The 18,999-nt window shown below is 41.3% G+C and overlaps 1 protein-coding gene across 1 annotated transcript in view; it reads left to right on the forward strand.

Annotated features, from left to right (window-relative positions):
- LOC140693123 (trafficking protein particle complex subunit 9-like) overlaps positions 1-18,999 on the forward strand; it is a 299,333-nt gene that overhangs the window by 42,559 nt on the left and 237,775 nt on the right. The window contains exons 6-7 of the mRNA XM_072957180.1: positions 17,138-17,260; positions 18,291-18,515. Coding sequence (XP_072813281.1) covers positions 17,138-17,260; positions 18,291-18,515 — 348 coding nt within the window. The remainder of the gene's footprint in view (positions 1-17,137; positions 17,261-18,290; positions 18,516-18,999) is intronic.

An 18,999-nucleotide genomic window follows, 5' to 3' on the forward strand; every position in this document is an offset into this window, starting at 1 on the left:
AATTTGGGACTTGGGCTGTGATTTCTGCTTTTTGATTCCCCCACCTGTCTTGTAATCTCTCACTCCTTCCCACGTGGTTCCCAAGTGTTCGTGGTCTCAAAGGAGCGGGCAAACACCCAGTTGGTCACCATGTACTGCTGCTATAGATAGAGCCCAGACAAGACTTAAAGGACATTATCAGAGAGGACTTCCTGGAAGAAATGGGCTGTACATTCAGTTGTGAGGACAGAGTAAGAGTCAGCCAAGAGAAGGAGTCAAGAATGTGGCTCAGGTCGCAGGTGCAGCCCGGGCAGAGGCCTGGAGGCTTTTGGCGTGGGGACCCGGGGAGAGTGCCCTGTGCGGTCCAGGGTGGAGGGAGCCCCTGCTGGGGAGGACACTGGAGAGAGTCCGGGGTGTAGGGCTTTGGAAGAAGTTGAGTTTTACTAGAACTGACACAGTAGGCAGTGAAGGGTGTCAACAGAAGTGACCCTCAGGGAAGGTACTTCTGGTTTTGCTTCTGATATACTACAGACAAAAGGGTCGGGACGGGTGAGAGCAGGTATGTCTGTCCCTTTGAGATCCAACCCGTCATTCATTTATTCATAACACGTGCACTTCAGTGAGTCTAGGGGAGAGAGAGTGTAGCCACATAAATAAGCAAAATGTATTTGCTTCTTGAGAGCTTAGCGTTGTCAGTTAGCCTAGAATGTTCTAGGAAGAGAGGAACAAATTGTGGAGGTTGGAGGGAGGGAAGGCTTCCTTGGGAAACAGTCAAAATGAACCTGGAGGCAAGTGGGAAGTAGGAGCAGGTCAGGGGGCTCCTGAGGTCACTGGGGACCTATGTACTGAGATGAGGCTGGGCGAGCAGGGTCTGGGGTGGGGCTAGAACTCTACCAGGGAGCCTCTGAACTGTTTGAAGTGGGGTTGATGTAATCAAATTTGTGCTTTGGGTAGGCTGTCGTGGCTTTGTGTGTGTGTGTAGCGGGGAAGAGGTGGAGGGTGCCACCAACTGGGGGATCATTTGAAGACCATTCACAGGCTGGGATATGGGCTTCGGGGCTACTTGGGGACGGCAGGGGCAGTGTGGATGCCGGCTTTTCTTATGGGGGACTTGTTAGCGGGGCTGCCCTAGAGGCACCTTGTGGCTGGAAGAAAACTGATGGAGGCTGCCAGGTGGACATTCCTCTTCTCTCTTTCCATGCCTAGTGTGATTATCTTAGCTCAGCCAACATTTGGAACAAAAGAGCTAATCTCCAGGGTTGCCCAGGCCTTTGTAGAGCTCCTTCGAGTGAGATCTGATAGGATTTAGGTTTGTGTTCAGATCTGGGTGTTCACTTAGCTAGAAACGTCCTGTCATTTCGATTTCCATAGGGGTTTTTATTCCTGATAAAGATTGCTTTCTTGGTGAGAGGAAAATTATTACAGCTGTTGTCTTTTTCAAAAAAAAATCATATGTTTTAAGAGCTTTAATATTCAAAAGAATAGGAATATATAAAATATTTAAGGAAGTCTTTGGTGTGGTTTCTTTGCTTTCTGAGCTAATGTGGACTTAGAGCCTTTGTATTACTTAATAGCACATCCTTGTCAGTATTTAAAGAGCTGTTAGTGAGCACCCCAGGCCCCACCTCTCAAAGAATCGTTAAAGTTTGCTCTGAAATAGTGAGGTCATAAACGTCTTGTTTTCAGAAATCAAAAGGTTTTAAATACGCACCATAGCTCCATTTATAAAATAATAATAAGTTCAAAATTAAGAAAATGGAGGATAATTGATTTTTTTTAAAGCCTAAACATAAACTTTCTTGTGCTAATTTTGCAACTGGAAATTTTGAAAAGAAAAATCCTACTGCAATATCATCTACGTGGTATATATATATATGAGTTTCACGTTTGAAATGTAACTGCGCAGTGGTTTTCAAAGTCAGGAGCATTCCAGCTCAAATACTGGCAGTGGTGGCTGCTGGTTTTCAATGGAAGAGCCTAAATTTGCCTTCTTAGCTTTTTTTTTTTTTTTGTACTGAGAAGGTTGAGTAGTGCTTTGCCAGCATGATTTTCGGGCAATTTGAGGGCAGATGTCGTGTTCCAGCAGTGAGATATTTCCATGCATTTTATTTTCTGGACATCACCAGGGCACATGTGGGGTTTGTGCCTGCAGGCTGGAATGCTGCAGGACTCCCTAATCCATCACCATTATGTCCTGGTGCTGCTCCGGTCAGTGAATGATTTTCTGTGACTTGGAGGTAATGTGGTCTGATGGTGATGATCAGACGTACAGTTAAATGCTATTAATTGAAATAAGAGTAACCTAGAAACATTGCTCTAACAATACAGGATGAGGGAGGAGGATTGGCTGAGCTGCTTGCAGTGGGATGTCTTCTCAGGTGACTCCCTCACCGTGATTCCTGCCAATATCCGCCCCAGCCCTGCACGGTAGTCCTGCCGAAGCAAGCAAGCACTTTGCTCAGAAACGCACTGAATTTCCTTGCGCCTCTGTTTGTTGGCTTTTTTTTGAAAACACATTTTGCCCTTTGCTTAAATGCCATCCATGCTAGTCACCCCTTACACTCATTCTTCTGGACCTCGTCCATACATAGCTGCTGAATGGATGAACAGAATGTAGTATCTCCATGTAGTGGAACATTATTCACACGTAAGAGTGAATAAAAAAGAAAAAAAAAAGAGGAAAATGAAAAATGCCACCTGTTTTGGGAAGTCCACCCTGACTGTTCAACCCACACTTTTCCCTTTGAAACACAATCACTTATGCTCCACTCTACTCTTTTTGATAGTACTTACCACCTTCTAATAATCTTTAACGTTTCCAAAAAAAAAAAAAATAAAGAGATGCTGATGCCACTTCAAAATATACAAGCCTTGCTAACAGCATGTTAATTGAAAGGAAGCAGACACAAACGGCCAGATATTGTTGATTTCAGTGATCTGAAAAGCCCAGAAAAGGCACATGCAGAGGCAGAGAGCAGGTGATGGTTGGAAGGGGCTGGGTGGAGGGGGATTACGGAGTGAATGCTAGTGATAGGGGGATTCTTTTGGGCTGATGGAGTGTTCTGGAAATAGAAGGTGTTGAGGGCTGCACAACTGTGATTGTGCAGAATACTGCTGAGTGCTGTGTCTGGGAGTGCCTGTTGTTGGGGCATCTTTATTTTGTTCACATCCTGCAATGTGAAGGGCCATCTTCTGCTGTGGTCATTCTACTCCTGTGAGTGGTGAGGGTCAGGACTTTGTAGAGTCCTGTTTCTTTTCTCCCTCTGGCTGAGTGTAGGCAAAAAAATTTAAGCCTGAGAAAGTGCTCCATCTACAGAAATGTCTTTCAGTTTTGCCTGGTGTAAAAATCTTGAGAGCTTTTAACCGTTGAGGCTAGTCTGTGGGGGTAAATAGCCTATGAAGCCTGGGTGAGCCCGGGAAGAGCCGCGCTTCCCTCCCAGACACGGGTGGGGATTTCACCCCCTTTCAGGCAGTGAAGGGCCCAGACCCGTGGGCAGACTTGACAATCGTGAATATTTACGTGTATCCGCTGCTTCATCTTGGATATTAATTTCAAGCTGAGTCAGTTTGTGACGGCAGCCTCATCCTACATCAGGAATTTATAGTATCTGCTCTTTGAGGTGAAGACCTGACAGACTTGATTATTTAACAGTCTGCTTTGAATTGATATCTCAGATTCCTTTGTCAAAAGCAAAACAGCAGAAATACAGACGTCCTTTAATTCCAATGTGGCCTGGAACGGGTTTAGTGTCTGTGCCTCAGTGGCCTTATCTGCGGGTGGGGAAGATGATAACAGTGCTTCCCTCAGAGGAGCTGGTGAGGGGAGAGTGAGAAGCACAAATGGAGGACTTACACGAGATGCTCATAAATGACCGAATTTAGTGCTCTCCGCCTGGTGAGGCCTTAGGGGTAGAGATGTCAGAACAGAGCAGTCCTAGCCGGAGCTCGATACGTGATGGTAGCTGTTATGATCAGTATCACCACTGTGGGTTATCAGGTAGTTTTAAGACTTGGTAATATGATTTCATGAATAATGTTAAAAGACTAGACATCTCAGATCCAGTTTACATAGTCCTCAAGATTTCTTCTGAGAATTGGATGGTTTCTTCCCTATCTTAAATCTGAGATGAGTCTCTAAAAATTTCCGTATTCCTCCATCCTTTTGCTTTAATTCTCTATTTCTTAAAAAACAAAGTTTTGAGATGGAGTTACTGGGGACTGAATTGAGGGCCTCATGCATGCTAAGCACATACTCTCCCAAATGAGGTATAATCTCTTCCCTGATTTTTTTTTTAAATTTACATCTTAATTTTCAGAGGTTAGAGGCCTCTAATTATTTTTCTGGAGACTTGTCCATGAACCTGTAAATCTACAATTAATGGACAAAATTTGGTTTATTAAAAAAAAATCTATAGAATATTCTACAGTCCACCCAAAAGGAAATACTCATGGACTTAAAATGTTTCTCCTTTAAGGTGATTTCTCCTGTTTGGTCGAGCTTAATTTGTTAACAGCCATCCTCATCATCATAATGACCAAACTCGCTGTGAGTGGACGCCTAACTGAGGCTAAAATGCTTTGCTCATATTTTACTTCATAGCAAGTGTTTGATTGTAGGTATCAGTGTCTCCTTTTTTGTAGCTGAGGGATTGAGAGATGGGTCAGCTTTCCCCAAATGACACGCAGCTGGCGGTGGCTAGCTCGATGCTGGAATCCAGGCTGCACAGGATGAATTCTCAATTGCTCCTCTAATCAGCTTCCCGTTGAGTGTTTTCCCGAACTCCTGTGAGCCCATAAATGACCGATTTTAGCTATCTCAGCCTGATGAGGTCTTCAAAGGAGAGACACCAGTGAGAATGAGAGGCAGAGTGGCATAAATTAAAATTGTACATTTTCACAAATGTTTTATTCTCAGGTAATGACTGTAAAGGAAATAGTTTTTTAATTTAGTGCTTTGTGAGAACTAAAAACAAAACATTTAAAATAACTATTGTGCAAGAGAGAAGTGGTCTTTGAAAGTCCAACTGTTGCTAATGATGTTACTTGTTTTTTCTAGTGGTGCTTATTTACTGAAAAATTTCCAAACACTGAATTTGTTTTATGTAGTCTTAGTATGAAAGAAAACTTTGTCAGTGAGTATTGTAAGTAAAATCCTTACTCTTTTCTTTCCTGATGATGAATATCTTAGTTGTTTACATGGCTTAAGTATATTTCGTCATTTGTGAAATTTGAGTAATATGGTTTACCTTGTCTGACTGTGAGAGCTGGACGCCTTGTATACAAAGCACCGTAGAGGTGCTTAATAAAAATGTGCTTTCACAGTGACTGATAGTTTAGAAGTATCAACTCTGAATACTAAAAAGGGTAGCTTATTTCTGATGCATATTCAATATGTGTATATATGATATACATTAATATGGCTTAAAGTAACTAGGATTGTTTTTTTTAAGTGCAGTATGAAGCTTTAATGAAATCTGTGTCATTCTAGTGAGACAGGGACTACTTAAATTGCCTTAAGCAGACGACCTTGAAGATTATTTACACAGAATGTAAGCTCAGAATTCATGTTGCCGTGTAACCATCCATCAGACATTTAATTTCTCGGGATTCTGACCAGAACCATTAAGTTTAGAAAAATCCACATTGATTATTATCAGGGAATAAGCTTCTCTCTTTTGTGACTAAAGAAAATTTTGATTTTTTTCTGCACTCTTTTCAGGTTTTAAAATTTCAAAATTTTGATTTGACATGTCACTTTTTTAATAGAGAGAATAAAGCTCATGCTGTTTTAATATGTAAATAAATGTTTTTGTATTTCAATAACCTTCTATGATTTCCTGGCTCTTTGAGAAGTATTTTGCAAGATACTTAGATTACCTACTGTTGGAAAAATACAGACGTGACTTTTATGAATATAGGCCTAGTACAGTTCTGTTGGTTTTTACTACAGTGCAAGACATGAGACCTAGGAGAGCTTTGCTGCTGATTGCCAGGAGGACAGATCTCAGGTCTCAGTCTCCCCTCGTGTAAAATGAAGTGGCTGGACTGGATTCTTTCCTCTTCTAAGATGAGCTTCCATGAGCCTATGTCTTTTGTTTATATTTAGGAGTATTAGCAATATCAGATTAAATACTGAATACCCCTCCATCCCCCCGAAGCAAAGTGCAGTATATGCTACATAAGCTTCTAGTTATCTGATTCTCGTTTCTCATCTTACAGTCAATTTTTGTGTTGCATGTTTCCCGGCAACCTGGAAGGTCTTTTTAGCCATAGGTGGCGCTGTTGCAACTTTTTACAGTCTTAATTTTTCTGTTTGTAAAATAAGGCTTAAACAATGTGATTTTATTTTGATTCCTTTGCTTAATGCTTCAGAATAGCACAACGTCCATTATGTCTTTCTACCTGGAAAATTTTTTCTGCTTATATCATAGTTTTATTCTTTTATCTCGCTGTGAACATTTCAGACTTGCTGTGCAAACAATGGCAAAATCGGGCTTTTCTTCTAGTGTTAGAAACCAGTGAGCCGGGATATTATAAAACAGCTAGAAGCTGCCTCTGGAGCACCATAAAGCTGAAAGGTGTGTTGAGTTCCCTGAGTATTGACCCCGCCGCTGTGTGTTAATTGGTGGGAGTTGATTTGGTACATATATGATGGGGTGTAGTTTCTTGACTTGGGTTTGCCTGCACGTGCTGACACTGAACCATGTGATCCTGAGTCAGCTCGTTCGGAGTTTTCCCCTCGTCTGTGAGAAGGGGACACTCATATCTGCTTTGTAGAATTGTGAGAATTAGTAATTATGTAACATGTTTACCACAGTGGGTATGTCAAGAGAGCTCATAAACTTTAGCTGCTGTTTTGTGTGCAGCCATCATTTTATAGTCTTTGGTAATTACAAAGAAACAAGAAAATAAGAAAAGCTGATTTTATGATGAAAGATATTTGAGGACGTTCCATAATTCCTACACCCATAATTTAGCATCAGCAGAGTCAGAACTGTTACACAGTCGCCCTGGACCAACGTTAAGCCACAGAAATTTTTGTTACTTCATATATGTTGGGGCCTAAGGGGAACCAATACTTATACACATGTTGTCTCCAGCAGCCAACTGAGAGATGACACAAAAGAGTAGGCAGGCGATAAATGTCTTCTTTGTTACTGATGAAGCCACGTTCTCCATGAACTTCAGGGCTGTGGATAAATGAGTGTCATGATACTGTGTCCCAGAAGTAGAGACTCACCCTGTCCCAGGTATCTCTGGGCCACAGCAAGCCTTCCCTTGAGAGAATGAGCCCCATCATGCACAGGGCTGTTCTGCAATGGAGCTGAGCATCCAGGGTGCTTCCCTAGGGTAGTCAACACTGGAGGGAAAGGAAGGGTTTCACATGCCCTGCTTGTCTCCCCGGAATCACAACTCAATCTGTTAATGTGAGGAGGGCTAGCTGTGGGCCAGGGGTCAGGGCTGTGAAGGGAGTAGCACTCTGCATGGCCCAGAGGAGTGGGGAGGAGGTATCCCTTCCATCAGTTTAAACAGGTGGTGGGATGGAACAGAAGGGTTCATCCCATGAGTTTATAAAAGGAGAAATAAGAATTTCCTTTGGGTATTAGTCTAGCCAGGAAACACAGAAGATGATTAGGAAGGAGACTTGTAAACCACTGTAATATTAATTTGACATTTGTTGAGCACCCAAAATGTGCTACATTCTTTTCTGAGCGTTTTACAGAAATGAATCCTTCAATCTTCTCAACAAGCGAGTAAGGAAGGTTTGATTGTTATCCCAGTTTCACAGTGTGGAAATTGAGGCACACAGAGGGTAAGTTGACCAAGGTCACAGAACTAGTAAGTGGCAGAGCAAGTATTTTAACCCTGGCTGTATGGTATTGTGGCTCCCAGAATGGGCTTTGGGTGTTTAGATGTATCTGCATCCCTCGATTTCTGTACGTCTGTGCATCAATTAGCCCAGAAAGGACAGGGAAAGGAGAGTTACACAGGTGCTCACAGTCGTGTCTCGGCAACTGTCCACGAAGAGTGCACCGTGATTAGAATTAATTGTTTTCCAGGCAGCAGATCTGTTGGTATAACAGAAATTTAGTCCATTGAATTCATCTAGAAATCCTTCCTGCTCTGCTTCTGTCCACACTTGCCATGTGACTGCCTGCCCGTGTTTGGGCCGTGGAGGAGAACATATACTCATGGTTGAACTCTGATATTGCCGTCTGGTTCATAGTTTCACATCTTCTGTTACATTAATAAGTTAAATTTCTGGTTTTCTTGCATCAGTGTCTCATGAGTTTGGTTAATGTGAAACCAGTCCATGGGAGCCCAGGGGTTATGATGGTATAAATTTTTAGCACGTTGTGGCACTTCTAGCCATGCAGACATGACTGGGGGATGTACGCCTTTCTCACTGATTTCTCCCAACAGCAGGGTCCTCTCACGGATGTGAGGCTGGGAGCTCTCTGAGTAGCTCAGTCAGAGGCCAAGTCCACCAATCCGAAAATGATGAAGTACCTGGAAGTGGGTTTAATAAAAGTAAAGGGCTTCCAGGTAGTCCGATGGGCTGTTCAAGAAATTTGGTGAAAAGCTGTCCACTGTCTGTGGTTTAGCTGCTTCTTTGCTATTGAAAAGTCTGGAGTAGATGAAGGGATTTTAAAAAGCAGAAAGGAGTGATTTCAGGTGGTACATCCACACCGGTGAGAAGTGATGGATGACCGCCTGTGTGAGGCACAGACAGAGTCTTACAAACTTCATAAAACAGCTTCAAATGCTCTGCCATCTGAGTGCGCTTCATATGGGGTCCAGTTCATCACTGGTCACGCTGTGAGGGCAAGTAACTGACGATGGCAGAAAGGACACGGAGGCATCAAAAAGGTCTCACTCATGTTCCCTGTTTAAAGAATGTGGCACAGTGTATTATATTTGAGCTGGTTTTTCACTGAACAGTTTTTAGTGTTTTCTGGGACTCCCCAGTGCCCCAAGGTTCCATGCAGCTGGGTGTCCCCTCATTGCAGCTCCGTCAGCGCTTGCCCTGGGCTGATGTGGTGTCACGGGAAGCAGGACGGTCAGCGTCCCCGGCTCCTCTGAGCTCCGTCTCCTCATCTGCAGAGCCTGGTTTCCCATCCGTGTCTACTTAGTAGGGTTGCTGAGAATCACACGTGATGGTTATCAGGTGTGATTTCTGGTTGTCTCTGCGATTGGCAAATAGCCAATAATTGATAGAAACTCTTGTTTTTTTTTATTGTAATTGTGTCTCCTAGATTGCAGTGGTTTTTAGTCTGCATTTTTTTATAACTTTACTCATTTTTAAATATGCCCTTATTTTATTTATTTTTTTTTTGAGGTACTGGGGACTGAAGCCAGGACATTGTGCATGCTATGCAGGTGCTCTACAGCTGAGTAATACCCACCCTCCTTTTCTGCACTTAAAAATAAATATTGCAATACACAAAATAGCTCTTAAACTCCATCATGGGACCTGGTCTCTGTATAGGCAAATGAACACGTATACTATTTCAATAAGAATAAATGCTGTTGAGACATAAGTTTCTGAATCTGTTAATGTGCTTAAAAACGATCATAGCTAGTGATAAACACGAGACTTAGATCCAGGACTTTTTAGGGTATGTTTTGCCATCATGGGAAATTACATTCTACCGAGAAGGCTAATTGGGTCTCTTTGATATTTGGGTGGTTTAGCAGGTGATCAAGGCTTTCCAAAGCTGACAGTTTTGTATTTTAAACTAACTACAAAGTTATCTTCTAGAAGATGGAAATCCTAAGCTTGTGAATTTCCCAGTAATCCAGGGGGTATGTGTCTGTGTCTGTGTCTGTGTGAACGTTTGTGTGTGTGATTTCAGGAATGTAGAAATAAGTTCCATATAGACTTCTGATATCTTTCTCTTCCAGTTCAAGGTTTAAGCATATCCTTACACAAATAAATTGATTTTCTTTTGTCATTTGGCATATTGGCGGGAATAAGAGGTTCTCATACTTGTTTCAGAAGGGTTGGGAAGCATGAGCTTAGAAAACGGGAGGAGAAAGAGGCAGGGAGACACTTCACACTTTGTGCAGTATATGAGAAACGGTAGCTTTTCTTTTCTCTTTTCTTCTAAAGCAAACTGGCTCTGAATTGTAACACACTATTACTCAGAATTGCTTTTCTAATCAGATACAAGTGCCTCAGATTTTTCAAGGCAACATGAATGATGAAATGTGTTTTAGCATTTATCTTTCAAAGTAGTTTTATTTCTCAAGTAAAAGACTATAGCCTGTTTCTTCCAGCGTCTCAAGAAATTCTCATTGATCTATGTACATGTTCTATGTGCTTATTTTCTTTTCTTTTTTTTTAAGTGCTTGTTTCATTGTGGTGTGAATCAATGTTTAAAATTTCTGGATTTTGATCTTTAGAAAATGCTGATATATCAGAACTGTTAAAAACCTGATTGTTCTTTGGTCCTTGTTTGGTGGGGCACCCTATTGATTACTCTTGTCTGTTAAAGAGAGAAATTCTTCCTCTAGCCTGCAGATCATTAAGTGTATGGTTTGCAGTATGCCTTTAAATTTCATTGAATGCATTGAACATGATTGTCCAGTGAATTTTGAGTTGACTCATAGTAATGACTTTGCTTTGATTCTGTGGCTTTTGCTCCTCTCCACAAGAGCTTGAATTCTCTGTTGCATTTTGTATACGTGTTCTTCACAGTGGAAGAAATTTTGCATTTTTTACAGAGGTGGTTTTTCCTAACACCTCTGAATGCCTTCTGTAATTGATACAACAAAAATCTGTTATTTCAATGCTTAATTATTTCATAAACTAGTTTTTGGCTTAATCAGAAACAATGACAGAGTGATAATAAAAAATAGGAAAACTTTCCTTCCTTTGAAGAATAGAAATCAGGTGGTCAGGCTCACCCATGCTTTGGGCCTGACACACTTAATCTCATGTCATTGTGTATCATGATTCGGAGATGGAGTTGCTTCAGGTTTATTGATTTTTGTTTTAACATTTGTGTTGAATTCTTTCTCCAGGCTTATGTATCCTGTTGGGTTTGTTGAAACTGTAGAAGGGAAACAAAAGCTTTTTTTGGTTTCCGGAGGCCTGAGTTGCTGATGATAAGGGTTGAGGGTGGGCTGAGGAACAGAGTGACACTCCCTCTGCTCCCAGCTGAAATTGATGAACAATGAAATCAATTAAGTGTATCGGTATTTGACCAATAGAAGTTAGCGAGCCCAAACTGGCTAGTTATGCCCAAAGAAAGTACTGAATTCACCTGCAGAATTAGGTGCTTTACCAAGAAGAAGCAGCTTAGAGCAATCAGAAAAATCAGTCCTATGATGAGATATAAAGTAAATATAATATCTTTTATTTCTGAAACTTTTCTACGTTAAGTTGTGTAGAGCTAAAATTAAGTTTCAAGCACCAGGAGTTAACAGTGTGGGTGGTTCTGTATGATCATTATTCAGGAATGTGCCTAGACTCTGCTAGAGTGGCTGAAGCTGGCAGGAAAAGACCCAGAGCCAGGATTTGTCACCTTAGGGTGTCCTCCATAATGGTTCCATGTGGGAGCCCATGATTGGGTTAACAAATTGTAACAGACCCCAGCCGCCTGTCAAATTTAAGAAGAAAACGTATGCTTAGTAACTGCTTTGCAAGCAAGTGCCTGTGCATCCTCACTCCTGTCTCCTTGCCTTAAAAAGCAGAGATAATGCTTTGCTTGCGTAGATGATGTTTTAGATAGCACTCTGCTCATCGCAAAGCAATGACCCAGGCCCACAGCTATAAAGGCTGGGCTTGTGTGCAGTTAGATACTCTATTATCCCCCAAGCAAGGACCTAGCTGGTCTGGTGGTCTGCTTTGTAATTCACATGTCTAAAGAATGTATCTTATTCCCCTCACCCCATGACTTACCTAAAGATACACTAAGCCTTTGTACTCATGGTGGATTCTACAATCTCTGTCTCATCCTTCTTTCCCCAAGTTCCTGCTTACTATCACACAACTGTTAATGACGTTTTCCTTTGATTATACACAATAAATATGGGATCATTTGAGAGGCTCGTGGAGTTGGGTCCCTACGCCCTCTCTCTTTCGTGACTTTTTCCACAGAGTCTTGAGTATTCATTCCCTGTACGTAAGACTTCTGCCAGCCAGAACCCACAGTTCCAGGTGAGAAGGATGCAGGCTTTATCTCTCCTACCCGAGGGAGAGAGAGTAGAAAATTGAGATCTGCTCTTCCGTGGTCCCTTCCTGCCCCAGGTCTGCTCCAGTTCACCTGCAGCCTTCTGGCCTCTGCTCACACTGCCTCTGTCCCAGGACTGACAGCAGCCTTTTCTTCCCTGGTAAACATTTCCTGTGCCTTTTAGAAGTTGGTCTCTTCTCTGCAATACAACCCTGGCAGATGTGATGGTGGTAAACGTGCTGGAGGGCAGTCACTTGGGGACTGCCAGGAGCCATGCTGATTCTCCTGAGTCTCTCATTCGGGGTTACAGAACTGTCGAGCAGCAGAGGAAGCCCTTTAACGTGAGGCCAGCTCAGCATTGCATCACTTTCATTTTATTTTTGAATTTTCAGTGGAGAAATTATTTGTAGCAAACTGTTCCAGATTTTTGGCTGCCTGCTTTCCTCACCACCATTTCCTTGTTGGCTCTGGTGCTTGTTGTAAGAACCAGGTTTCTTCTCTGGTTATTTCTAGCAGCTGGGCTTGCCGAATCCTTGATCTGCATTTGAAGCAGAATGCTTCTTCGTGATGTCAAGCTGATTTTCCTATTTCTGAATATTTCGTGTACACTCAGCAACTCTTTCAAGTGAAATGCTCTTGTCCAATTCTGTTAACCCATATTTGCCGATCTCCTGCTTTCATGCTGAGGGCAGTTTCTTCTTCCTGTAATAAAAGTTAGCAATTTGCATTTACTATTTGAAGGTTCTGGCCCTAGGTGCTTTTGTCCTTAACAGTTTTAATACAATTCACCCATTAAAATGTGCAGCGGTTTTTACTCAAAGCCCAGAATTGTGCATCGCAGTCAATCTTAGAATATTTTCATCCCCCAACAGGAAGCCCTGTATGCACAAGCAGTCATTCCCATCTTCCTCATCCTCCCCCAGCCCCAGGCAGCCATTGTTCTCTCTCTATGGATGTGCCTGTGCTGGACATTTCATGTAAAACAAGTTATTTCATGTAAATGGAACTGTCTATTGTGACTGACTTCTTTCACACTGAGTAACTTTTTCAATGTATTTCCAGGTTGTGGCCTGGGTCAGTACTCTATGCTTTGCTATTGCTGAATTATATTCTACTGTATATCTGGGCCCTACTGTTTACCCATTCATCAGGTGATAGTCGTTTGTGTTGTGTCTGCTTTTTGTTTGTGAAGAGTAATGGCGCCGTGAATACTCCTGTAGGAATTTTTATGTGGACATTTGTTTTCAGTTCTCTTACTTGTGTGACCAGAGAGCAGAAATGCTGGGTCATTCATAAACCAAATGTTCAACTCTCTGAGGACCTGCCAGGCTGTTTTCTAAAGTGGCCACCCTGTGTTACATCCTCAAAAGCAAGGGCTGCGCGCTCCGCTTCCTCTGTGTCTTCATTAGTGCTTGTTACACATTTTTTTTATTATAACCTATTGTAGTAAGTGTGAAGCGGTTTCTCCTAGTGGTTTTGACTTGATTTCTTTTACAGCTAATGATATTGAACATCGTTTGATTGTGCTTATTGGCCATTTGTATATTTTCTTTGAAAAATACATTTTCAGATACTTTATACACATTTTAATTGAGTTCTCTTTTTCTTGTTGAGTTGTAGGAGTTTTTTCTTTTATTTGAAGATACAAATACTTAATCAGATAAATAATTTGAAAAAATTTTCTCCTCTCTGATGTTTTTTCACCTTCTGGATGGTGTCCTTTGAAGCAAATTTTTAACATTTGATGAACTCCAATTTATCACTGTTTTCTTTGTTCCTTGAGCTTTTGGGGTAATATTTAAAATCTGAGGTATTTTATTTAAACTTTTATATAAAAAATAACTTAATTCTTAAGACTGTTCTAGGAGATGGGTGCTGTGGCTGTCCCCAGTCTATGGATAGGAGACTGAGGTGCAGAAAATTTCACTGAAATATCAGTGTCACAGCTACCCAGTGCTGTGGGATTTCAGACCCTCATGTTTGTCCCCAGCATTTGTGATCTTCACCACCATGCTCCACTACTGCCTGGAATCATTAATGAAAAAGTTTTCCTTTTTTGATTTCTTGATTGTTTGTTTTCTCATTGGGGAACTCACCTCTTCATTTTCCTTGCAGAGATCTGTGTAGGTTTATTTTAGATCTCACGTACTTATTTATTACACAGGCTCCAGCGATGATTGTGCCTAGTTGATCTAATCAATTCATACTCAAGTCTTTCCTGCTCATGACACTAAAAAGAGAGTCATGATTTACATAATGCTCAAAGAAGAATGTACTTGAGTGATTTTATTTTTCTAACCAATCAAACAAATCAAATAAAAACCCGGTGTTGGAACAGATTATAAGTCCTGCAGAATAGGGTCACTGTCTTCCTTGTGTTTCATTTGATTTGTCACAGTGTCTGGATAGTGCCTTGCTGTCCAGCAGTTTTGTGAGTATACGGTGCTCGTGAATCATTGTAAGGAAAGAATTTTGACAACAGACTGTGTTGTTCATTTCACAAGGGAAAAGATCATATAGAAATACTGCTCAGATTTATTTTAAAATTAAGCTTGGTGTTTTGAGAAGGGTTCAAGAAACCATACAAAAATCTTTTTCACTAATTTTAAATCTATCTTAGACACATTATGCATACATAGCAGAGTAACTTATCAACTAGTTTTGACAAGAGGAGTGTATTATTGATTATCTATTTTAGTTGAAATATTCTACCTGGGATAAAGTAATCAGTGCCCATAAATGAACAAATATGTTTGTATTTCTATGCAACATGGGGGCAGACTTCATATGTTTTTATATAATATATATGACTGTGTGTTTTAATCTGTCTGTCAGTGTTTTTATAGTTTTTCATCAATGTTGTAACTTTAGAATTCTTCTATGGAAATCACCCCCAATTCTAGTGCAGTTTGTACTGTGTATCCTGTCTTATGCATGGGATTCCACTGTCCCCTCACTGAGGAATTTCCTCTCCTATTGAGTTAGTAGCAGAGTTAAAGGAACTGTGATTTCTAGGCCTTTGCTCTCCATGTGTTTGCAGTTGGCTGTCAATCAAGATTTTCTCTTTCTTGAGTTTTCATTGTTCAATTAGAATTTTGGAAATAACAATTAATATGTTGCAACACTCTCCCTAGAAACTTGATGTGTTTGTGCTTTTCAGTTTCCAATTTACAAAAAATGTAAATGCACTCTTGTTTTTAAATAGTCCTTTTTCACTAGATATTTGTTTACTTCTTTATAGTCAAAATATTTTTTTCCCAATGAATGAATAGGTTTGCATGTTTTAAAAGATACCTTACTTTTTAAATTTCTTATTCTAACAGGTATATTCATTGTACAGAATTTAGAAAATAAGGATAAACACAATTATAACTTAAAAATGGCCTCTAATCTCACCTGGAGATACAGTTGTAAGGTTTGAAATTGAGAATTACAAGTCCTCTCAAACTGTTCTTCTATTTCAAGTACGGTTTGGTTACTGAGATCCTCGAATTCCCATATGAATTGTAGCAGCAGATAGTCAGTTTCTGCAGAGGAACCCACTGGGATTGTGATCGAGTCCACGTTGAATATATGGATCGCTCTGGGGAGCACTGCCATCCCAAGAATGCTGTCATTTGATTCAGGAATGTGCGTGGTGTGTCTGTCCAGGTATTTAGGTATTCTTTAATTTTTTTCAGCATTGCATAGAGTTTACATTGGATTATTTTACTATATATTTTGCCTTTATACTGAGGACAAGTGTGCAAGGTACCGGGATCAGAAGTGTATTGGAGCTCCGCAGCTTGCTGCCACCATGGACGCTGTGCTCTTGCTTCGCCCACTGTACAATGTTGCACAAAATAGGACCTAAGTAACTCTCTCTTGAAAGAATGATTATATGATTGCTGGATGATGCTTGAGAGTCCTTGTGATGATGTCTTTTTCCCAGAATTTCCCCTCTTCTTTACTATGCCCTTTCCCTTCCTTTCCTCCAGCCTGTGTTTCAGCCTGCCTGTGGCATTGATTTTCCTTGTCTGTGGACTCTTCCTTTCACTAGTTCGTGATAATGTTACATGTGAGATGTGGAAACTTGCTAGATGTCAAGAAAGAGGAAATCCATTGCATTCTAGTTTTTTTAGAGTGTGCTATTGTATTATCGATTGAAATGAAATCAGGCTGACCCATTGAGCCATCCCCTGAGCTCTTTTTGCCTTCCTACAGGTGATACTGCTCTCGTTGCTGCATGTGCCCTTCCCCCAGACTTGGTTTTGGGGTTGAGTAAGTCACCGTCACTGGAGCCCTCTCTTTAAATGATGAAGAGAACATTTGCTCTTTCTCCCTGTTTGGGGACTTGGATGAGATGAGGCAACAGATAAAGAATGGAGCCCCACCTCATTCTGACCCCCGCTCTTTCCGTTCCTTTCTCCAGGGGAAGAGTACAATTCAAAAATATAAAGATTGTGAACTAATGAGATAGACAAGACAACCGATCATTTATTAAATACCCTTTCATGCCAGAAACAAATGTATTATACACACAAAAAGCACATAAAATACGGTAGTACTGTGGTTACAAACGTGGGTCCGAGTTCGAGTCCTGGTCTGGAGTGACAAGTCCTGTGAGATGGAGAATTGGTAGGTCGGCTTAGCCTCTCTTGGACTTGTTTTCTGTCCTGCAGAGATGGGGCTCGCTAGGCGTCCCTCCCCCGTAGAGGTGCTGAGGGGTGTAAAAGACACGTGTAGGCAGACCGAGCACAGCTGCTCTTTCCTCGTAAGTGCAGGATAGCATCGCTTTTGCGGTGATGGCTTTATGACTGCACCGTGTAGACTCTCAGTGCTCCAAAGGGATGCCTTGCAGATTGGAGATGGGATTCTCACTTCTGTATATACCCAAGGATTGTGTTATTGGGCCTTGCTAATTTGACTCTATTCTTTAGAAAGTACATAATGTAGATATATTTTTCAAACATGCATGATTTTTTCTTTTATTATTTAAGGTTCTACCCTCTCATCTCTTGGTGTGACTTTTCATGGAATCCAGGAAACAGTCCTAAGCAACCTGCCTCTTCACACTTCTCCGTGGTGGTTTCCTTCCCTGACTAGAAGAGGGTTTTGTATAGGTAATTTTGATTGCTCCCCTTCTCTTGGAGACTCTCTGTTTTTCTGCCCATCTCTCACCTGTCCATCTGTCCATTTCTCTACCCACTCATTCTTCTGACTTGTTTCAATAAGCATTTCAGGCAGCTTACAGAAGAACAGGTACCAAATAAACAGGTGAGAAAATGGGGCCAAGTTCATACAGTGAGGCTAGGAGTTGAGCCTGTGTGAGAGTTGCCAGCGTGAGACACACGCCTCTGCCTTGTGACTTATAAGATAGACAACATCAATGTGCCTGAAGCTCCCAGCAGACACAGGGAAACAGGGTTTGTGGGAGATGCTCATTGGCTGTGAAATAAATAAGTGGCTTAGTAGAAGCCCAGCCTTTCCAAGTACTAAGGCTTAGGAGAATATTTTAGTGTCTTCCAAAATCAGATTATTGCATCTTTTCTTTTTCAGAGTTTTATGTATAGTTGGTTTACATTCTATACCTGGAAATTTCTCCAAAACTTCTGCCCACGTGAGTCCCATGACTCGGGAATGGGGTGGTTCTGCTCATTGACGGGTGTTGGCCAGAAACGGAAAATGACAGCCTCAAAGGAGCCTGGGATTTATCAGTTATGTTTTGTCAGTGCTGTAGATTTCAGAAAATGCTTTCACCTTTTCTTTCCATCTGAGGCAGCAGCGCGCTCTCTTACCAGCATCAGGAGCTCAGGGCCACGGGATGGTGGGGGCTGACTGCACTGCCGTCAAGACAGCTGAGCTAGTCACTGCAGGTGTGGTTCTTTTACATACTGCAGTTCATGCTCTTTACTAGAATGTTTCAACAGGGAGTTAATTAACTGAGTTAATTAACATTTTATAAATATGATGCTTTGTTGAAAAGACAGTCATAGGCAGAATATAAGTTGTGATCACTTTAAAAATGGTTTCATTACTGAAATTTCAGTAGGAAAGATCCAGTTTATCTTATTTCCGCCTCTCTTTAAAAGTAACAAAGAAACAAGACAGAAAAAGCAGAGGATGATTTCTGTTCTTCCTCTCGGCTTGCAGGTGCCCTCACCTCCAGTGGCATCCATCCAGACACCAGCACTGACACTGGCCGTGCTCAGAACTGCCTCAGCCCTGAAGACACATCTGACAAATGGAAGGGGGCCGCGCCCTGTTACAGCAGGTGCTCTCACATTGTGGGTCCTTATGTAACTGCGCGGTGTTATTCAGGATCGCCCTTTCTACACTTTGTGACGCTGCTGCGGTGTCTCCTAGTTATTTGTTTCTGTAAGTACTCGTGTAATTTTCCAATGTGTGGTACTAGACATCTAAAAATGCATTTTTCAGATGAAAAATAGTGTGTATTTAATATAAATGTATGAAAAAAGGGTCAAATGGATCTATCCTGGTGCCAGTACTCAGAGATAATAATTAACACATTAACATCTATTTTCTGTTCTTTTCATCAGTGTGTATTACCTCTGTCATAAAAACCAGCGAGCAATGTGTGCCTGTATACTGTGTGGAGACCTCCATTTTCCATTCGGCTTATTACACATTTTTCTACAATATTCTATCTCCCCTGGCATGATTTTTAATGACTAGTATAGCATTCTGTCTTGTGGAGTCCTCGTGCATTTTACTTTGGACTTAAATAAACTTTTAAATTCCAAGTATACTTAACTGAAATTCTGAAAAGAGATCTGTTGTGGTACCGAAAGTCCCCTACATCCCTTCCCCTTTTTTCCTGAGAGTAAAAACTGCTGACAAT

Source organism: Vicugna pacos, unplaced genomic scaffold (genome assembly GCF_048564905.1).
Source record: "Vicugna pacos unplaced genomic scaffold, VicPac4 scaffold_19, whole genome shotgun sequence".
NCBI lineage: Eukaryota > Metazoa > Chordata > Mammalia > Artiodactyla > Camelidae > Vicugna > Vicugna pacos.